The sequence below is a fragment of the Nelumbo nucifera genome, chromosome 1, assembly GCF_055504915.1.
Source record: "Nelumbo nucifera cultivar China Antique chromosome 1, China Antique-T2T, whole genome shotgun sequence".
Classification (NCBI taxonomy): Eukaryota; Viridiplantae; Streptophyta; class Magnoliopsida; order Proteales; family Nelumbonaceae; genus Nelumbo; species Nelumbo nucifera.
Window position 1 is genome coordinate 3,893,957 of NC_142649.1, and position 20,542 is coordinate 3,914,498.

The 20,542-nt window shown below is 34.2% G+C and overlaps 1 protein-coding gene and 1 pseudogene across 3 annotated transcripts; both read right to left on the reverse strand.

The window, feature by feature from the left end:
- Positions 1-3,533: 3,533 nt before the first annotated feature.
- On the reverse strand, positions 3,534-8,493 carry LOC104605323 (cytochrome b561 and DOMON domain-containing protein At3g07570-like). Its single transcript, XM_088898865.1, has 3 exons — positions 8,267-8,493; positions 7,763-8,159; positions 3,534-3,875 (listed from the first exon to the last, which is right to left on the reverse strand). Exons 1-3 carry the CDS (start codon positions 8,438-8,440, stop codon positions 3,721-3,723), a joined length of 726 nt encoding a protein of 241 aa, XP_088754991.1. The 5' UTR covers positions 8,441-8,493; the 3' UTR covers positions 3,534-3,720.
- Positions 8,494-12,002: 3,509 nt separating this feature from the next.
- On the reverse strand, positions 12,003-20,178 carry LOC104605265 (pentatricopeptide repeat-containing protein At2g22070 pseudogene; annotated as a pseudogene). Of its 2 annotated transcripts, XR_016085859.1 has the most exons (4): positions 17,602-20,178; positions 12,731-12,854; positions 12,583-12,647; positions 12,003-12,377 (listed from the first exon to the last, which is right to left on the reverse strand). The product of XR_016085859.1 is annotated as a pentatricopeptide repeat-containing protein At2g22070 pseudogene, transcript variant X1 (transcript). The 2 variants fall into 2 exon arrangements; XR_016085862.1 differs by lacking the exon at positions 12,583-12,647.
- Positions 20,179-20,542: the final 364 nt, after the last annotated feature.

Below are 20,542 nucleotides of genomic sequence, written 5' to 3' on the forward strand. Positions count from 1 at the left end.
AAATTCAACCTCCCAATGAAAATAATTGTGCAGAAAATATTCTTTGGAGCAGGAGTTCCTCAAGATAATAATAGATATATAAAGACAAACTAAAAAAGGAAGAAAGAAAAAAAAAAAAGGAAATAGAGACGAGACAATCATCCAATGATGAAAATAATGGCCCATCCCAAAATATTCGTCAGAACGCCAAGAGGGGTCCTTATACTCAAACTTGTACCCTGTGATGTTGGATTTGAACTTGGGCTTTGTGATGGACTTGAACTTGGGCTTTGTGATTTACTCTTGCCTGCAGCTGCAACCCTCAGATAAAAAGAAATAAGAAAAGAGAAGAAATTACCCGAATATAATTGAAAAGGGATCATCAAAAGAAAATAAAGAGAAATCAAATGGTACAATTTACTTTATTTTCTGTGAGCAAAAATTTCGGATTAGTTTCCAAAGAATTTATGGCCTATCTTGCAGAAAAAGATACCTTTAGTCTATGTTTAAGAAAGAAACAGAAAAGTTGTGAGAAAGCTTTTAACAAATTTTGTGAACTAAGAACTTTTCCTAAACTTTTCTTCTTTATATTTTGTATCAAATCAAACACAGCCTTATTGGATCAATTTGAATGCTTTTCTTGATTATGTCACCTGACCTGCCTGTCATATATATATATATAACCTACAAGATGTATTTAGGTCAATACTCAATGCAGTTGGACAGATGAAATTAACCGTCTGATATGTAGGATATCATAAGAAGGACCCATTCTTCTCGTGGGTCCTAATGGCTAATCCTTTCATTCAATCATTTCGGCCTTGGTCCATAAATTTATCTAAATTATTTTAAAAAGCCTTAAGAATATTTCTTGAATTTTATGAAGATAAAGCTTATTCCTCTATATTTAAATTTATTGATAAAAAATGATGGCAAATAAGGTAGTTGGTTATTGATATTAAATGAGTTGAAAAGAGGTAATTTTAAGATATTCAATGCATTCAATTCTCTCTCATTAAATCCAACATTTAAGGTAGTAATTTGTATTCACCTTCATTGAATCATATATTTAAGGTTTTTTTGTTTTTCTCATCATTAAATTCTATAATTAAATTCATACATAATAAATTAATAATTTCAAAAAGCATAAAAACTTATACTTTTAATATCTACCTAGAAAAAATTAGTGTTTTCATCTAGGTGGTGGTAATAAATTAAACCATTTGGGTCAAATGGGTCAATCCATGTTGCCACAATTAAATAATAAAATTCAAAAATATATAAAATACAAAAAATATAGAAATCTATTTTAAAAAGTATGAATAGCCTCAAGAATATTTCTGGAATTTTCTGAGGACAAAACTTACCCCTCTGTATTTAAATTTATTGATAAAAAATGAGGGAAAATAGGATAGTTTGTTATTGATATTAAATGAGTTGAAAAGAGGTAATTTTAAGATATTCAATTCTCTCATTTTAAATCCAACACTTAAGGAATTAATTTGCATTCACCTTCATTGGATCATATATTTTAAGGTTTTTTTTGTGTTTTTTCTCATCATTAATATCAAATGATTAACCCTATAGTATTTATTTGACCTATAGTATATATATGTATATTATCACGACCCCGATTAACCCTCTTACCCATAAACCTCTTCTCTGGTTCAATTCTCTAAACATTGGTAAAAATAGCCTTAACAGATATTATATCCATATTTTTTGGATATAACCTAACAAAAGAGGGAATAGACACCCTAAAAGCTCCCTTGATTCATCATCTTCAGTTAATAATTGTTTAAATATAGAGACAAATTCAACCTCCCAATGAAAATAATTGTGCAGAAAATATTCTTTGGAGCAGGAGTTCCTCAAGATAATAATAGATATATAAAGACAAACTAAAAAAGGAAGAAAGAAAAAAAAAAAAGGAAATAGAGACGAGACAATCATCCAATGATGAAAATAATGGCCCATCCCAAAATATTCGTCAGAACGCCAAGAGGGGTCCTTATACTCAAACTTGTACCCTGTGATGTTGGATTTGAACTTGGGCTTTGTGATGGACTTGAACTTGGGCTTTGTGATTTACTCTTGCCTGCAGCTGCAACCCTCAGATAAAAAGAAATAAGAAAAGAGAAGAAATTACCCGAATATAATTGAAAAGGGATCATCAAAAGAAAATAAAGAGAAATCAAATGGTACAATTTACTTTATTTTCTGTGAGCAAAAATTTCGGATTAGTTTCCAAAGAATTTATGGCCTATCTTGCAGAAAAAGATACCTTTAGTCTATGTTTAAGAAAGAAACAGAAAAGTTGTGAGAAAGCTTTTAACAAATTTTGTGAACTAAGAACTTTTCCTAAACTTTTCTTCTTTATATTTTGTATCAAATCAAACACAGCCTTATTGGATCAATTTGAATGCTTTTCTTGATTATGTCACCTGACCTGCCTGTCATATATATATATATAACCTACAAGATGTATTTAGGTCAATACTCAATGCAGTTGGACAGATGAAATTAACCGTCTGATATGTAGGATATCATAAGAAGGACCCATTCTTCTCGTGGGTCCTAATGGCTAATCCTTTCATTCAATCATTTCGGCCTTGGTCCATAAATTTATCTAAATTATTTTAAAAAGCCTTAAGAATATTTCTTGAATTTTATGAAGATAAAGCTTATTCCTCTATATTTAAATTTATTGATAAAAAATGATGGCAAATAAGGTAGTTGGTTATTGATATTAAATGAGTTGAAAAGAGGTAATTTTAAGATATTCAATGCATTCAATTCTCTCTCATTAAATCCAACATTTAAGGTAGTAATTTGTATTCACCTTCATTGAATCATATATTTAAGGTTTTTTTTGTTTTTCTCATCATTAAATTCTATAATTAAATTCATACATAATAAATTAATAATTTCAAAAAGCATAAAAACTTATACTTTTAATATCTACCTAGAAAAAATTAGTGTTTTCATCTAGGTGGTGGTAATAAATTAAACCATTTGGGTCAAATGGGTCAATCCATGTTGCCACAATTAAATAATAAAATTCAAAAATATATAAAATACAAAAAATATAGAAATCTATTTTAAAAAGTATGAATAGCCTCAAGAATATTTCTGGAATTTTCTGAGGACAAAACTTACCCCTCTGTATTTAAATTTATTGATAAAAAATGAGGGAAAATAGGATAGTTTGTTATTGATATTAAATGAGTTGAAAAGAGGTAATTTTAAGATATTCAATTCTCTCATTTTAAATCCAACACTTAAGGAATTAATTTGCATTCACCTTCATTGGATCATATATTTTAAGGTTTTTTTTGTGTTTTTTCTCATCATTAATATCAAATGATTAACCCTATAGTATTTATTTGACCTATAGTATATATATGTATATTATCACGACCCCGATTAACCCTCTTACCCATAAACCTCTTCTCTGGTTCAATTCTCTAAACATTGGTAAAAATAGCCTTAACAGATATTATATCCATATTTTTTGGATATAACCTAACGAAAGAGGGAATAGACACCCTAAAAGCTCCCTTGATTCATCATCTTCAGTTAATAATTGTTTAAATATAGAGACAAATTCAACCTCCCAATGAAAATAATTGTGCAGAAAATATTCTTTGGAGCAGGAGTTCCTCAAGATAATAATAGATATATAAAGACAAACTAAAAAAGGAAGAAAGAAAAAAAAAAAAGGAAATAGAGACGAGACAATCATCCAATGATGAAAATAATGGCCCATCCCAAAATATTCGTCAGAACGCCAAGAGGGGTCCTTATACTCAAACTTGTACCCTGTGATGTTGGATTTGAACTTGGGCTTTGTGATGGACTTGAACTTGGGCTTTGTGATTTACTCTTGCCTGCAGCTGCAACCCTCAGATAAAAAGAAATAAGAAAAGAGAAGAAATTACCCGAATATAATTGAAAAGGGATCATCAAAAGAAAATAAAGAGAAATCAAATGGTACAATTTACTTTATTTTCTGTGAGCAAAAATTTCGGATTAGTTTCCAAAGAATTTATGGCCTATCTTGCAGAAAAAGATACCTTTAGTCTATGTTTAAGAAAGAAACAGAAAAGTTGTGAGAAAGCTTTTAACAAATTTTGTGAACTAAGAACTTTTCCTAAACTTTTCTTCTTTATATTTTGTATCAAATCAAACACAGCCTTATTGGATCAATTTGAATGCTTTTCTTGATTATGTCACCTGACCTGCCTGTCATATATATATATATAACCTACAAGATGTATTTAGGTCAATACTCAATGCAGTTGGACAGATGAAATTAACCGTCTGATATGTAGGATATCATAAGAAGGACCCATTCTTCTCGTGGGTCCTAATGGCTAATCCTTTCATTCAATCATTTCGGCCTTGGTCCATAAATTTATCTAAATTATTTTAAAAAGCCTTAAGAATATTTCTTGAATTTTATGAAGATAAAGCTTATTCCTCTATATTTAAATTTATTGATAAAAAATGATGGCAAATAAGGTAGTTGGTTATTGATATTAAATGAGTTGAAAAGAGGTAATTTTAAGATATTCAATGCATTCAATTCTCTCTCATTAAATCCAACATTTAAGGTAGTAATTTGTATTCACCTTCATTGAATCATATATTTAAGGTTTTTTTGTTTTTCTCATCATTAAATTCTATAATTAAATTCATACATAATAAATTAATAATTTCAAAAAGCATAAAAACTTATACTTTTAATATCTACCTAGAAAAAATTAGTGTTTTCATCTAGGTGGTGGTAATAAATTAAACCATTTGGGTCAAATGGGTCAATCCATGTTGCCACAATTAAATAATAAAATTCAAAAATATATAAAATACAAAAAATATAGAAATCTATTTTAAAAAGTATGAATAGCCTCAAGAATATTTCTGGAATTTTCTGAGGACAAAACTTACCCCTCTGTATTTAAATTTATTGATAAAAAATGAGGGAAAATAGGATAGTTTGTTATTGATATTAAATGAGTTGAAAAGAGGTAATTTTAAGATATTCAATTCTCTCATTTTAAATCCAACACTTAAGGAATTAATTTGCATTCACCTTCATTGGATCATATATTTTAAGGTTTTTTTTGTGTTTTTTCTCATCATTAAATTCTATAATTAAATCCATACATAATAAATTAATAATTTCAATAACATAAAAAACTTATACTTTTAATATCTACCTGGAAAAAAATAGTGTTTTCATCTAAGTGGTGGTAAGAAATTAAAACATTTGGGTCAAATGGGTCAATTCATGTTGCCACAATTAAATAATAAAATTCAAAAATATATAAAATGCAAAAAATATAGAAATTAAAAAAATGGAAACATTTTTAACATCATATATTTGACATATGAAACAATAATCAGTATGATAAACAATGTTTTAAAAACTAACACGCTTTTGCTTTCAGGTCATAAGTCACCAGTTCAACAATCAAGGTCAAACGAGTCAAATCACTCTACGTCAACACTATATGTGTGTATGTAAAATACATATTTTATCAATAAATAATATAATTATGTTTTACATATATTTTATAATTATGTTTTACGACATATAATATATGTATTATACATGTATTATGTTACATTTATTTATGTTTTCTAATTCAGATCTTAATTTTTTATTTATAAAAAAAAATATTAAAATTTCAATTTGTAGCCAAAAAATGGTTTCTTTTCATGAAAATAGCAAGGCAAGGCACCTAAGGCCCTTAGGACGTATAGATCTTGAAAAGTTACTCAAAATAAAAAAAATAAAAAAAGGATTTCCCCAAACAGACATCTGAGTGCAAAGTTATGCCTTCCAAAAGTTTACACATAATTAAGTGCGCAACTTGTAACTTGGTTATTGGGTCGAATAGGGCAATAGTTGAACCACCTGGATTAGATGGTTTTTAATTGAAATAAGGAGTTTCAATAGAACCAAACCTAGGATCAAGGCCGAGTGATGATTCGAACGGTTCAATCGGCCAGGTCAACAATAGGTTGAAAACAGTGATGATAAATAGGAAATGTTTTTTATTAATAATGGAAATGGAATATAAAATTTAAAACCAATTGGAAGTAAAACTATTTTTCTATTATCTCTCATTAAACCTCATATCTAAGGTATATTCTCTTATTAAATCCTATATTTAAGATATATTTTTCTCATTATTAAATTCTACTAATTAAATCCACAACATTAATTTTAATAATATAAAAATAAATAATTTGAAAACAAAACCATTCTCTTCCTCTCGGTGGTGGGTAAGCAATTCAACCATTTGGGGTCAAATGCGTTAATAAATAATGTCATAATTAAATAATAAAAAATAAAATAAATAAAATATAATACTAAAAAATAAAAAAGAAAAATCGAGCATGTCACTAATATTGTATATTCATTATACTAAACAAAAATAAGTATGAAATGTAAGAAGTATTTTTATAAATGATGAAAATAGAATGTCAAGATTAAAATCAACCTAGAAATGAAATGATGTCATAATCAAATAGTAAAATTTTTAAAAATAGAAAATACAAAGATTCACAAAATAAATGTTGTACAGAAGAAATAATGTTATATATTTATAAAAAAATAAAATATTTGGTACATCTATAATATTATACATTCATTATATTGAACAAAAATAAATATTATACGTAAGATATAATTTTATCAATAATGGAAATGTAATACAAAATTTAATGTCAACCTAGAAATCAAACTTTTTTTTTTGTCGTGGGTTAGTGGTTTAGGTTAAATGGATTAATCGATGATATGATAGTTAAATAATAAATATTTAAAAAGTAATAAAAAAAGTATAAGTAAACAAAAGAATATATAAAATTATTATATATTAATTATGTCAAACAAAAATTAAGTGTGATAAGTAAAAATTACTTATATAATGTAGATAGAATATATAATTTAAAACTAATCTAAAAGCAAAGCTATTTTCTTCTCTAAATGATGGGTCAATGATCCAACTTTTCAAGGAAATTCATGATGCCATAATTGAATAATAAATATTTAAAAGAAAGATTGAACACAAAAAAAATAAAAAAGTACAGAGTTTTATCAAAGACATTTCAAAGCATTTCTAATGTTATATAATCATCATATTAAATAAAAATAATTGTTAAAATAAAAACATTTTTATTTAAGACGGAAATGGAACACAATAATAATAATAATAATAATAATAATAATAATAATAATAATAATAATAATAATAATAATAATAATAATAATAATAATAATAATAATAATAATAATTGTAATTGTAATTTAAATTTCTGTGCGTAGTATTTAAGTTTATTTTTAGTCATATTGTTACTTTTATTAATTTTCAATTTATATCTTAACTATGATATATATAAAATTCAAGTAATTAATATGAAAAAAAAAATTCAACTTACTCCCTTGAATATCTAGTTTGCATCAAGGTTTTTAGAACCAAATCGGACAACGAAGCGGTCAGGGGTCTAGTTCCTAGGTTGAACAGTCCAACCGTTCGAATCAAATGGACTGCCCGTTTTGACAAAAAAAATTAAAAAAAAAATAAAAAATGGCCAAAACCATTGGATGGTTCGACTGCCCCGGGTTAGCGATTTGTTGACCAAATCAACGATTTTTGACAAAATAACAGTTCTAGGGTAAAACGAAACTAGTCATCTGACGGTTCCTGGTGTTTCTGGTTAGACCATCCGGTCTGGTCCGGTTTTGAAAACCATGGTCTGCATTGGCTCTCACCTGTCCCAAAATCCAACAATCTCGACGTCTCTGACTGGTGCTCCGAGAGTAAATAGTTCGATGAAGACGGCAATTTGCCTTTGGGCCCAACCGCATAAATCAGCCTGGGCTTGGGTTGATCAGTGTTCAATCGGAAGGCAAGGTACAAACGCGATGACTGAGACAAAATGGTCTCATTTGCAACCTTTAGGGCCCCTTTGTCTGGCAAACAGTCCTTCGGACTAGTCCCTCCAAGATAATACTGCTTAATCACTCCTTTTCCGGCAGCCGGAACCCACCCCACTATCGAACTAGATCCGACCATCTTCCCATCGTCAGAGAATCCGATGGCAACATAAGAATTTGTGTTGGGTGCCGAAAGAATGAAATTCCATAGACTTGGTTCAATCTGTTCATACTGAAACATATTCCCTTGTGTTATTTATACAACAATATTCAAGCAATATATGATGAGAATGGAATGGAAGATAAGTAATGCAAGGGTGGAATAAGTTAGGGACTTACTCTAAGGATAAAGTCTTGAGATTTCCAAACAGATTGGCAACTAAGAGAAGTTGTAAGAAAGGGAATGCCAGTAAGGTTGAGAGTAGAAGTGCAAGAATCTGTCTGTGATTTCACCAAGGAAGAAAAACCCAGGAAGAAGAAGAAGAAGAATGTAGCAATCAAAGAGATCTTCATCTCCTTGTCTCTCTCTTTTGCCAGTTGATGATGATCAGTGGCTGGATATGATAGAGGATGTAGGGGGTATTTATATATGTAAATTAATGACAAGGATTCCCTCTTTTTTAATTCTTGTCAAACATAAACATTAAAGGCTCATAATAATGGTGACAAGTTGACCCTGACTATACAAGGGTTCATTTGGTTTGCAGTCGGAATTGAAATCGTAATGGTTTATTCCCATATTTTATTTGGTTCAGATAGGAATTTGAATAAGAATTGGAATCAGCTGGTATGTGATCTCATTCTCAAGGGAAGGAGAAAGAATGGCCATTCCCTCAAATAAAGAAATGCCATTTCACCAAAAATGGGAATAGAATTCCAATTCTACCCAACCAAATTGCTCGTATCGTCAAATCACTCTGATTCCAATTCCAAACCTCTATTCATGCTAACCAAACAGGGACCTAATTCTTGTAGCAATCAGTTAAGAACCTCAAATTAAGGGTACCCAGTTGCCAAATTGGGGAGTATTAAGGAAATACAAGTGACTGCCATGCACTTGAGGGTCTTATTGTCAATACGCCTAGAAAATGGACACTACAGTAAGGATATTTTGGTCAATAAAAGGAACTAAAATGGGCCCGATTCTCTTTCTAGCTTTAAAAGGAACAAAATGCAGAGTAACTAATTAATCACTTGGGTCATCTCCTCCAATTGATGATGACGAAAAGAAAAACTAATGAAATTTGAAGCAGAAGAAATGGAATCAACATGTATCATCCCATATAAGGGACTGTCCCTTCAAATTGGTGATTCAAATCCCTTCGATCGAAAGTCATCAAAAAAAAAATTGTTTTGATAAAAGACTTTCTCAGTCAAAAATCATATACATAAACGAGTAAGCTAATCAAATAAGCAACATTGTGGAGTAAAGTTTTTAAAACCGAATTGGACAATAATCTGGTCAGGGGTTCGGTTTCTGGTCAAATGATCCAATCGTTTGAATCGAACGGACAATTTATTCTGACAAAAAAATAAAAATGGTTAAAACCGTTAGACGGTTCGAACAATTTGATCATCTAAACCAACGGTTTACAGACCAAATCAATAATTTTTGACAAAATAATAATTATAGGGTAAAACGAAACCGATCATTTGATCGATTCCCGATTTTTTCGGTCTGACCGTCCGGTGCGATTTTAAAAACCATGCCGTGGAGTGGAGGATTGACGTTGACCAAGCGTTCTACTGTGTGCTCTCGTGTTGACATGTATTCATAATTCATGTCATGTGATCCACCGTTTATCGCGCCGCGCACTGAACCCTATGAGCCCGCCGTGCATCGCGCGGCGTAGTTAAAGCTTTCCCACGGAAAGGTGCGTGCGTAGAATCAACGTATGGGTCAGCAATCTGAAGGCATGTATTGTTGCTCCACGTTTTAAAAATAGTGAACATATTCATCAAATTCAACAATGGCAAGTTGGAACATTTGGCTCAGATTAATTTAAACTCTTTATATTTTATATCTTTTCCGCATCATAGATTTTTCCTTTATATTAATAATATCCAACTGGTTAATTTCTTCTTCTCTTTGTTGAATACATTTAATTTAATTTAAATAGGTCGTAATATTATTGTGGAAATTACAGCAATGCTTTGATTTAAATGGGTTATAATACATTTAATTTAATTTAATGAACTGTGGAAATTACCGCAGTGCTATTAGCAGTAGCATTTTTTCCTATATTAATTACTTAGTGGGAACCCATACAATACATGGTCTTTTTTGTTAAATGAAATTAACAAGAAATTAGTGTGAGGTGTATTCTGTGAGAAGCAAATCCGGATTCCTCCTCATCATCCACATAGAACACTTAATAATTTAGGAGTAGCTTAAGTATTTCACCCTAAAAAATATGAACGTTCTAGCCATTTTTATTTTTGAATATTAATAAAGTAAAAATATAAATTATATATCATTATATGCATATAGTTGATACCCAAAACCAAAATGTGCCTCGAGGGTGTGTAGAGCCAAGGAAATGTTTTCTCACCAAATGCCTTCCATCTAAGAAAGTGGGACCTGCTACTTAGTAGAAACTAGAAAGCAGATGGATAATTTTTAATGGAGAAATTTAATTGTTTGGGTGAATATCTAACTCAGACAAAAAACTTAACAACTGCTGCAATTCTCATGGAATGGTGACCCAACTGCTTCAACATTCGTAGAATATCGTATATGAACAGAATTCAAACAAAAATGTGAATCACCCATCAGCAAAGGATTCTGATGCAATGGAGACACCCAAAGACAACAGTTCTGGTGCAGTGGAGACACTAGGAGAGGAGACAAAAGTTCAAGATATATTTTGATAAGCTACTAAATCCAAGGAAGTTGCGATGGGTTGTATGGCCAAGGATGAATCCAGAAAGCATCTATAGAAAAGTTGATACCTAGTTGCAGAAGCAAGGACAGCGAACGAAAATTAGGTACTTGCCAGAGAGCTCACAGCCTCAGTGTCCCAAGGTAGGGGTGTCAATTGGACTGGATTTGATCCAATCCGATCCAGTCCAATGTGAGTCCATTACAAATGGACCAGGTCCAATTCAATGAATATTGTGGATCATTTTGTTCTGGTCCAATTCGATGTCTGGACCGTTTAATCTGTTCAAATTCTTTTTAATTTAGATTGGTTTCAACCCAAACCCAGTCCATTGACATCTATATTCTTATCTTATATCAATGGACCAGATATTGGCTTAATCCAACCCAATCTAATATAAATTTATTACAGACAAACCAAGTGCAATCCAATGTCTTGTTGGTCCGTCCAATCCGTCCAAATTGATTTTGAACAGGATGGGTCCACTCCAAAACCATTCTATTGACACCCTTACCCAAAGGTGCGCGTATAAGGAGATTAATAAAGATTTTGTTCTGGAACAGAGGCTGAATCTAAGGTGGAGTTCTCTGACAGTTTGACACTCTTAGAGAAGTAACTTCCAAAGAGATTTTCCCTGGTGGATCATTGTTATTGTTGTAAATAACCTTTTTTTTATATATATATTTTTTTTCTTTCAGAAGCTCAAAGCGTATTTGAGTATCAGCTAATTTCTTTTGTACCACATCTGAAGATAGAATAGAGTGTTGAAGGTCAGTGGACCTGATGTGCAACCTCTCTGTCTCCACCTCATGAACCCCTGTAATGTATTAATACTAAAAAAGAAAATGAAAAACAAATAAACGTTATTTTTATTTTTTTTTTTCTTCCAGAAGCTCAAAGTGTGTTTGAGTACCAGCTAATTTGTTTTGTACCACATCTGAAGATAGAGTAGAGGATTAAAGGTCAGTGAACCTCATATGCACCTTGCTCTGTCTCCACCTATGAACCCCTGTAATATATTAATACTAAAAAAGCAAATGAAAAATAAAACAAACATTACTGGGCCAATCATGACCAGCCATGTCAACCTGATGGGCCTCATATATAAAGCTAACATGGTTTCTCATGATTGGTCTACTAATATGATTAGATCTATAGAGGATAAAATACTCTAATAGAAGATAAACTTAAGAACTTTAATTGCAGGAGCCAGGAGCATATATTAATATCCAAGATTTAGTCTGAAACTTCCATCTCATGTTTTAAATCAATAGGACTGTGTGATATAAATAGCAGAATACAACACAAAAGGCTGAGAAAATCATGATATTCATGTATGATTTATTGACTGGTTAAACAAAGGGAAGTATACAAAATTCACAAATCTGAATGTAACAGATTGCTGTTATATTTCTCCCATAGCTTCCTACGGACCCATCAAGTTCCACCTCCAACTCAGAGTTAAAGAACTATCATGACTATGATGATTCATATAAGCTTTGTCCCAACTATATGGGGTCAGCTACATGAATCCTGTTTTGCCGTTCCATTCTGTTCAGTGCCATATCCTGGAGTGAAGGAACTATATGTCAATTAAATTTAGCAATAATATCAATGAAATTTGAAAGTACACCAAAGGCCAAAACCCAATGTTGGTGCCAACAATGTATCAATTAAATTTGAACTATATGCCAATCAATTTTTTTTTACCAAAAAACATTTTGGTGCCAACCATGTGGGGTATTGGGAGAGGTAGACGGATACAGTCCTAACCTTTAGCATTTTTTTTGTGCAGTGGCTGCTCTCAGACTCAAACCCATTCTCTCACACTTGACAGCCTGAGATTTTACACCAAGTAATTGTATGATCATGATAAATTTTATTTTCAAGAGAATGAGAAAATGTGCTCCAGTACACCTACCATATTTGTCATGCCGTAACTTAATAAGGGATCACTCCTTTGGCAATCAGAAGAAACGAACACAAGTGGTTTGTCACGTATGCTTTTCACTGTTATCCTCATCTCCCCTATGCCATGCTTAGCCCTGCAAACATTGAATCATGTTAAAATCCACAATTCAATCACTGGACTATTTGCTATAAATAGCAAAATGAATGAGGAATCTGTTGAACTGCAACTAAAAAAAAGTTTGTGATTCACTTTCATTCACAAAATTATTGTTGATTAATGGAATACCCATAAAATAAAGTGACAACACCAGGGGTGTGGAGCTGAAATTTAGCAAACTCTATCTACGATATCACACACGCCAAAAATCAATCTTCATCAGATAACATCTACCCAATTATTATTATGTCAAACACTCCAGAAACAAATAAGTATTTGATGGATAAATTAACATATGGGAAATGACACTTGGAAATTTTGGCACATGTAACATAGTCTGAAGGAGGTGGAGTGATCCAGCATCTTTTGTGGGATAACCATTGCCTTGTACATTCAGATCTGTGAAGTGAAGGGCGATCCATCATATGGATGGCCGAACCATGCAGGATGGCTGGGCAAAAATTCAAAAAATTCTTTCTCCCTTCCGGGAATCCTATTCCCTGTTTTAGAAAAACTACATTTTTCAAGGTTTGTTCTTGAAACAAACCGGACCAAATCTAAAACCAAGATTAAGGGAGGGATATACCTGATACGGAATCCACGCAAGAAACTCCTCCCAATGTAGGTGTTCACGCCCAAAAAGATTGCCAAATCCCTCCTCCAATAAAGATGACATAGCTTAGGGTGAGGCAGGATCAACAAGGAGATAGATTCTTTAGCAAAAACCCCAATTCTTCAGCAAGAATCAAGCAGGGATGTGAGCACGGCTTCAAGATTGACTCTTCCAGCAAGAATCAATATCAAGATCCAATCTTGATCACTCCAAGAACTGGAGATCAAATAGGATAGGGCAGCAAGAGCAAAGGGAAAGAGAACTGAATGCAGAAAACTGTGAAACTGTGTAACCTTTTTTCCAATTCGCCCTCCTCTTTATATATAATCCTTAAACAGTTAACCTCCAAATCTGATTAGGAGTTTCTTGATTCAAATATTTATTTGGATCTGGACTCTTTAAGTGATAAGGCTTATCCCTTATCTTATCTACAGATCAGGATCAACTTCTCCTAATCAAATTAGAAGTTTCCTACTCCAAATCTCTATTTGGATCTGGACTCTTTAAGTGGATAAGAGTTATCCTCCTATCCTTTTCTGCTGATCCAGTTCAAATTGGGTTTTAGGCCCATTAAGCTTTCAGGCTCATTTTCCTTTAAGTGTTGGCTAGCTTGGCATTCTTTGTATGGCGTTGGACCCTAGCATTGATCTCCACATAAGCCACATGGGTTCAGCCCAACCTCTGTTACAAGGCCTGACCGAATTCACTGTCGAATACAGTGAACCCCTGAATCCATCAGTATGGGCTCTTAATGGGCCCAACATTTACACTAAATGGTCCTTGGGTTAAGCCATCTTATGAAGGCCCAAGGACTGTGGGCAGATGTGAGATTAGCCCATCAGGTTTACTATCCCTAAATGGTCTTACACTTAACCTCCCTAAATGGCCGACAAGAGAGGACCTCTCCCTCGGCTGCAAGGTACAGTGTTGCACTCTCTGCTCACATGGATCTCATGAATTAAAACCTTTTGCAAACATTTTGTGAAACCATAATATATATGTATATCTCTATATAAATATATTTTACAAAAACAAATCTCAACAAGTTTGAAATCAATTATCGGTAGTTTAGGTTTCCATCAGTGAGAGTGGATTCCCCGATCATTCACTTTGTCCGACAAAGGGGCTGATCCTATCACTATGATCACCCACTCAGGTGAATTCTTAGACTATCCCAACATACCCACGTTTTGACCCCTGCTAAGGATTTCACTGATTGGCATATCAAAGACAGCCCAATCTGACACCTAGAATAGTACCATAATCGAGTTTAGGGGTCAGGTGTAACATTCCAATTTTGCCCATCTATCTCCAAGGTCCAGGGTACAACTGGAAAATGGTCCGGTTCAGAGTTTCAAACAAACCCACACTACATGTGCTTCAGGTTTCACCCTGGCAGCTGAGACAAGCCACCCCAACCAACTTGGCAGCACATTAGTGTCATCTTGGCAGGATAAACCTCCCCAGGTCTATCCAATGGCTATGAAGATTCTAAACTAACACGAGTCTCTCAAGTGTCCAATTTAAGGGTATTACACAAAAACACACCATAATAACATGAATCAACTATGTACTTTATTCATTTATAATAAATGTCAATGATGTACATCAATCTGATTGGAGATAAGGGCATACACTGCCTAACAATCCGGCTATCTGACACAGCTATTTTCTATTGTTGAATACAAGGAGTGATTATTTGAGATGGCTTTTGAACCCTTATCAAGTGTATCACTCCCATGAATTATAACAGGATTGAAGTTTCCTCGGTATCATAATTCTAAAATCTGGTCTTCAACTCAATTCGATCTTGAGGTTTTGGATATATGAATCCTATCCCACCATTGTGCTCCATCAAGATCTATGCTTTCTTTCAAATCATAAGCCCTTAGATCATTTCTTATCACTAAACCACATTTTCTTCGGTCTTTCCCTTGCTCTTTTAGAGCCCCATACTCTCCTTACTGGTGCAGTCCTTGGTCGTTTATGCATATGGCCAAACCATCACAGTTGACTTTTCATTCACCTTGTTGTTACTGATTGGAGATACTCTTAAATCCTCTCTAATCTACTTATTTCTGATTCTGTCATTTCCAGTCTTGCCACTGAGCTATCTAAACATCCTAAATGTCATCTAAATTCATTTTCTTGAACAAAATTTTCTCAGTTTCCAACAATCTGCCTCACATAGTAATGTGGGTTTTACAACTATTTTGTAAAATTTATCTCTTAGTCTCATTGCTACATGCCAATCAAACAGCACACTGGATGCACCTCTTCGCTTCAATCAAATTGCTCTAATTCTATGGTAAACATCCTCTTTAACTTCTCTTTCATTATGGATAATCAATCCAAGGCACCAAAAGTGATTACTTAGGGTACATGAGATGATGTACAACAGCCTGAAAAGGCTGAGGCAGAACTACAAAAGCAAAGTACTGTCACTAAACGAATTTTCTCTAAAAGCCCCTGAGTTTGCTAGGCTATCAGCAACAGTGTTTAGCTCCCTAGGAATTCAAACCAATTTCACATACATTGAATCCAGGACATCTCTAGCTGCATCCAGAAAGTACGCTAGTTCCAAGGCCCTCCTTCCTTCTCCCTTAACCACTCTATTGTATTAGCAGAATCACCTTCGATGATTAGAGAGGACATGCCTAACAATCGGATTGCTGAAAGCCCAGCAGATATTCCCCCTTCCCCCTCGTATTACACCACCATTCCTGCTTGATCTATAGATCTTTGGGCACTACCATCAAAGCTAAGTGCCATCCCTCCTCTCTAGAATAATGTCTATGATTTACAAACACTCCTTGGGGAAGAGTAGAGGGCTTCTATTATATTCTTTTGAAGATCATTTAAGGATAAGCCCTTGAACACTTGTGAATTAACCACCCAAAGGTTACATAAAATAATGTAGGAAATCAGGTCTTCGACATTTCTAGCTTTATTTTCAAATATCCTATTATTTCTTTCATCCCAAATGCCCCACAGCAATGCATGAGTCACTGTACTCCAGTACAGCCTTCCTCTTTTTCCTAATCCTCTGCCTTGCCATTGCTAGAGGTCCACAACCTACTCCAGAAACACCCAGCTGTAACCCACTAAGTTGAGAAAATAAACCAAACCTTCCTCGTAACAGGAGTGGAGGAGGTGTTCAACTGTCTCTGCATTACTGAGGCAAAGAGGGCAAACGTGGGGGGAGATACACAATCAACCTTTGAGCTTTTTCTGAATCATACCACAAGTGCTTAATTTCTTTAGGCATGCCTCCCACACAAAAAATGAGACTCTAGGAGGGATTTGTGAACACCAAACCTTTTTGACAGGAAAAGGTAAACCCTGATCTTCCAACACTAGAGAATTGAAGCAGGAGTCAGTGGAGAACTTGCTGGCAGGATTAAGTTTCCAAATCTTTTGGTCAGGGGTAGCAGGAGAGATGTAAACCTCACTAAGAGAATTAAAAAGAATTTTTTTCTGTTACAGTAGTTAAGCAGACTTGCTATTTCAGCAATCTCTACCTCTCTTGAGGGCCTTCTGAGGTTTAAGTTTCAATTGGTTCCCAAGAGTGAGGAGCAAAGGCTCAAAGAAAGGTCAATATTGGTGAGAAATTACACCAAGGCATAGATCAAAGTGCTCAATAAAAGAAGAAAATCAAAACTATAACATGCAGGCCGAAAGAAAACTTATCTTTCCAAGGATGAAGAATCAGAGTACATTTTATGTTTGATGGGCTAAAAGATGAGAAGAAATATCATTTGATTACTTGGTCATATATGGCACGACCAAGGATTGAGGAGTGATTGGAGTAAGGCTCTTATGCCTAATGAATAGGGCTGTCAATGGATAAGATTTTAATCTAATTCAATCTCAATCCAATTACATTCCTTTCCAAAAGTGGGTATTTCCAATCCAATAATCATTAGTTACAACCAATCAGATCCAAGATGTCAGGTGCATTGTTATCAAAAGAGAGGGGAGTGAGTTCAAATTATTTACAACCTCCTTGTTCAGTACATCATCCTGTAATATACACATAATTGAGCTGTGAAGATAAAAAATGAAGAACAGACTGCAGTATCAAAATTCAGGAAATGAGCAGAATCTTTACCAGATGAAATTCCAGTTTCTCAAACAAATCAGGACCAATGTGGCCCGTAACACTCTCAACAGATTCTTCAATCAAATTATCATAACTGCTCAATCATCAAAACTCTAAACATCTACCCCCAATCAAGAAGCTGAACAACCATGTTAGAACATTTTAGAGGGCCCACTTATCAGTATACTCCTGTTCTCCAAAACTTTCTTTAGAGGAACCTTTCTCTGCACTACATTGCATCACATAATTCATCCCAAAAGGCCCTCCTTTCCCATGCTGACCATGCAGCTGTTATCCAAGTGTTACTAATATTTCTTTTCCCATTACCAATAATCCTTACAAGAGCATTCTCCACCTACAAAATGGTGAAATCTATTTGAATCTCTCAAGATGATGGGTCGCTTGGTAATCTTACACACGAACTTCATGAACACATGGCAGTCACCACAAACACGTATGTTCTTTACAATCCTTATGGATGTCCCACCTTGAGGCTTGCTGATCAATCCAAATGCAAGAGCAAGTTTCTCACTATGATAACAGATAGAATCAAACTTTTCCGCCTCACCTACATCATGCAGAACAAAGCTTGTATCAGGGGTAAACCCAGCTTCTTGCACTTTCTGAATCAATCTATCCAATTCTTCATAAATTTGACCTGTTTTAGGATGACGTCGATCATCAGATACAAATTTATGGACTTTTTTATCAATCTCAATCCAGCTATAGGCTGCAAATTTCCGAATATTCCTATCTTTCATAAGAGTTCTCATGGATGCCACTTCATCCCACCTTCCAGAGGCAGCATACATGTTTGACAACATGATATAAGGGCCAGCGTTTAATGGATCTAATTCAAAGAGATGCCTTGCGGCCATCTCTGCATGCTTGATATCATTATTAATGGCAGAAACAGATAAAAGTGTAGACCAAATTAGGCAATTTGGTTCATCAGGCATGCCTTTAATCAGATCAACTGTTTCTTTCATGTACCCAAAGCGACCAAGGAGATTGATCATACATACATAATGATCAGAAGTAGGTGTTATTCCATGTAATTTGCTTATTGAACGGAAATATCTCTGCCCATGTTCAACCAGACCAATATGGCTACAAGCAGAAAGGACACCAACAAAGGTAACATTATCTGGCTTCAAGTTTTCCTGTAACATCCTCTCATAGTGCTCTAAAGCCTCTTGATCCCGTCCATTTTGTGCACAACCCACAATCATTGCATTCCAAGAGACTACATTTCGAGCTTGCATCATATCAAAAACAGCTGAAGCATCTGTAATCTCTCCACATTTGGAGTACATATCAATGAGGGCACTTGACACCTGCAACTCAGCCTCAACTCCAATAAGAATCGCTTTCCCATGAACTACTTTTCCACGATCCACAGAGGCTAACCTAGCACATGCACTAACCACACTTGAGATAGTGAAACCATCTGGGTTGACATTCTCTGATAACATTTTGCCAAATAACACCAAAGCATCCTCTTCTTTTCCATTTTGGGCATAACCAACAATCATTGTTGTCCAAGAAACCCTATCTTTCTCCTTCATCTCTTTAAATATCCTAGTAGCATCTTCTATCAGTCCACTTTGTAGATAAGCACCAAGAACACTAGACACTGTAACCAAATCAGGCTTGACACCTGAGAGCTGCATGCTATGAAACAAATCCAAGCATTTTTCTGGTTCCTTATTTTTCAAATAACCTGAGATCATCGAATTCCAAGACACAACATTCCTGTCAACCATTTGATCAAATAACCACCGAGCATTATCAATCTTGCCACATTTCGCATACATATCAATTAAACTATTTGAGACAAAAAGATTTCCTCTTACATTGCCAACAATAAGCTGTCCATGTATTTGCTGCCCACACTTCAAATTCAATAATTGTGAACATGCATTTAAAACGCTCACATACGTATACTGATCCCGTTCGAATCCTTCTTTTTGCATTCTAATAAATAGCTCCAAAGCATTCTTAGAACCACCATTTCCCACAAGGCCTGAAATTACCGTATTATATGAAATGGCGTCACGGGCAGGCATTTGATTAAAGAGTGTCTGCAGCTCTTTAACAAAACCCGACTTGGAGTACGCGGAAAGCATTATGTTCCACGTTCTCACGTCTCTGCAGGAGATTTTCTCGAACAGCTTCTGAGCATCTGATATTTTTCCAGACTTGGCGTAAAGATAAAGTAGACGATTGTGAAAGGCTGTGGCGTTTGCTTCAGAATGAGGACCCATGCGTGACTGCAATCTCTTGGCTCGATCAACACTTCTGGTTCGACAACGTTTGAGTAACAAACGAGAGTAACCATCGTCTCCAACACGAACAAAGATTAAGTCTACGGCATCGTGGAGCTTTTGTCTTGATATCATACTCCTGGTGTCCCTCGGAGTCGGAACGACTGCCGAACTGCATACCCACCTTAATGGGGTGACAGAACTGCCGACAATGATCAATCTCTACGTTGAAAATAGAAGTTTTAATTCTCAGTTGTATTCCATCCACTCAGTATGTGGAGCAGTGTAGATAGGAACCATTTATTGCTTTGCTACCATAAAAAAGTGTGCTAACCAAACATATAATTTAAATAGGGGTGCTTATTGACATTCTTGGCCCGGCCCAATCCTTACATTTTCGAGCCTGGGCCCAGGTTTTCGTGTGCAAATCCGGCCTGGCCCGGCCCCTGCATTAATCCCAGAAAATTCTGGGCCGGGCTTGGGCCCAATATTTCAAATCCAGACCGGCCGCAATATAATATAATACATATTCTTAAATATACAATATTTTTATATTATAATATATTACATTATACATCATATATAATAAATTTTATATATACTTAATATTAGGCCTTTTTGCATATTATGGGAGCGTTTTACAACATGAATGTTGTTTTTGTTTTCACTTGTTTTTAGAATCG

Bases quoted from the DNA above. Each gene is read 5' to 3' on its own strand.
- LOC104605323 (XM_088898865.1), bottom strand. From the start codon at position 8,440: ATGAAGATCTCTTTGATTGCTACATTCTTCTTCTTCTTCTTCCTGGGT. The intron at 8,160-8,266 runs GTAAGTCCCTAA...AATATGTTTCAG, and splicing joins CTCAAGACTTTATCCTTAGA to TATGAACAGATTGAACCAAG. The intron at 3,876-7,762 runs GTGAGAGCCAAT...TGAGGGTTGCAG, and splicing joins ATTGTTGGATTTTGGGACAG to CTGCAGGCAAGAGTAAATCA.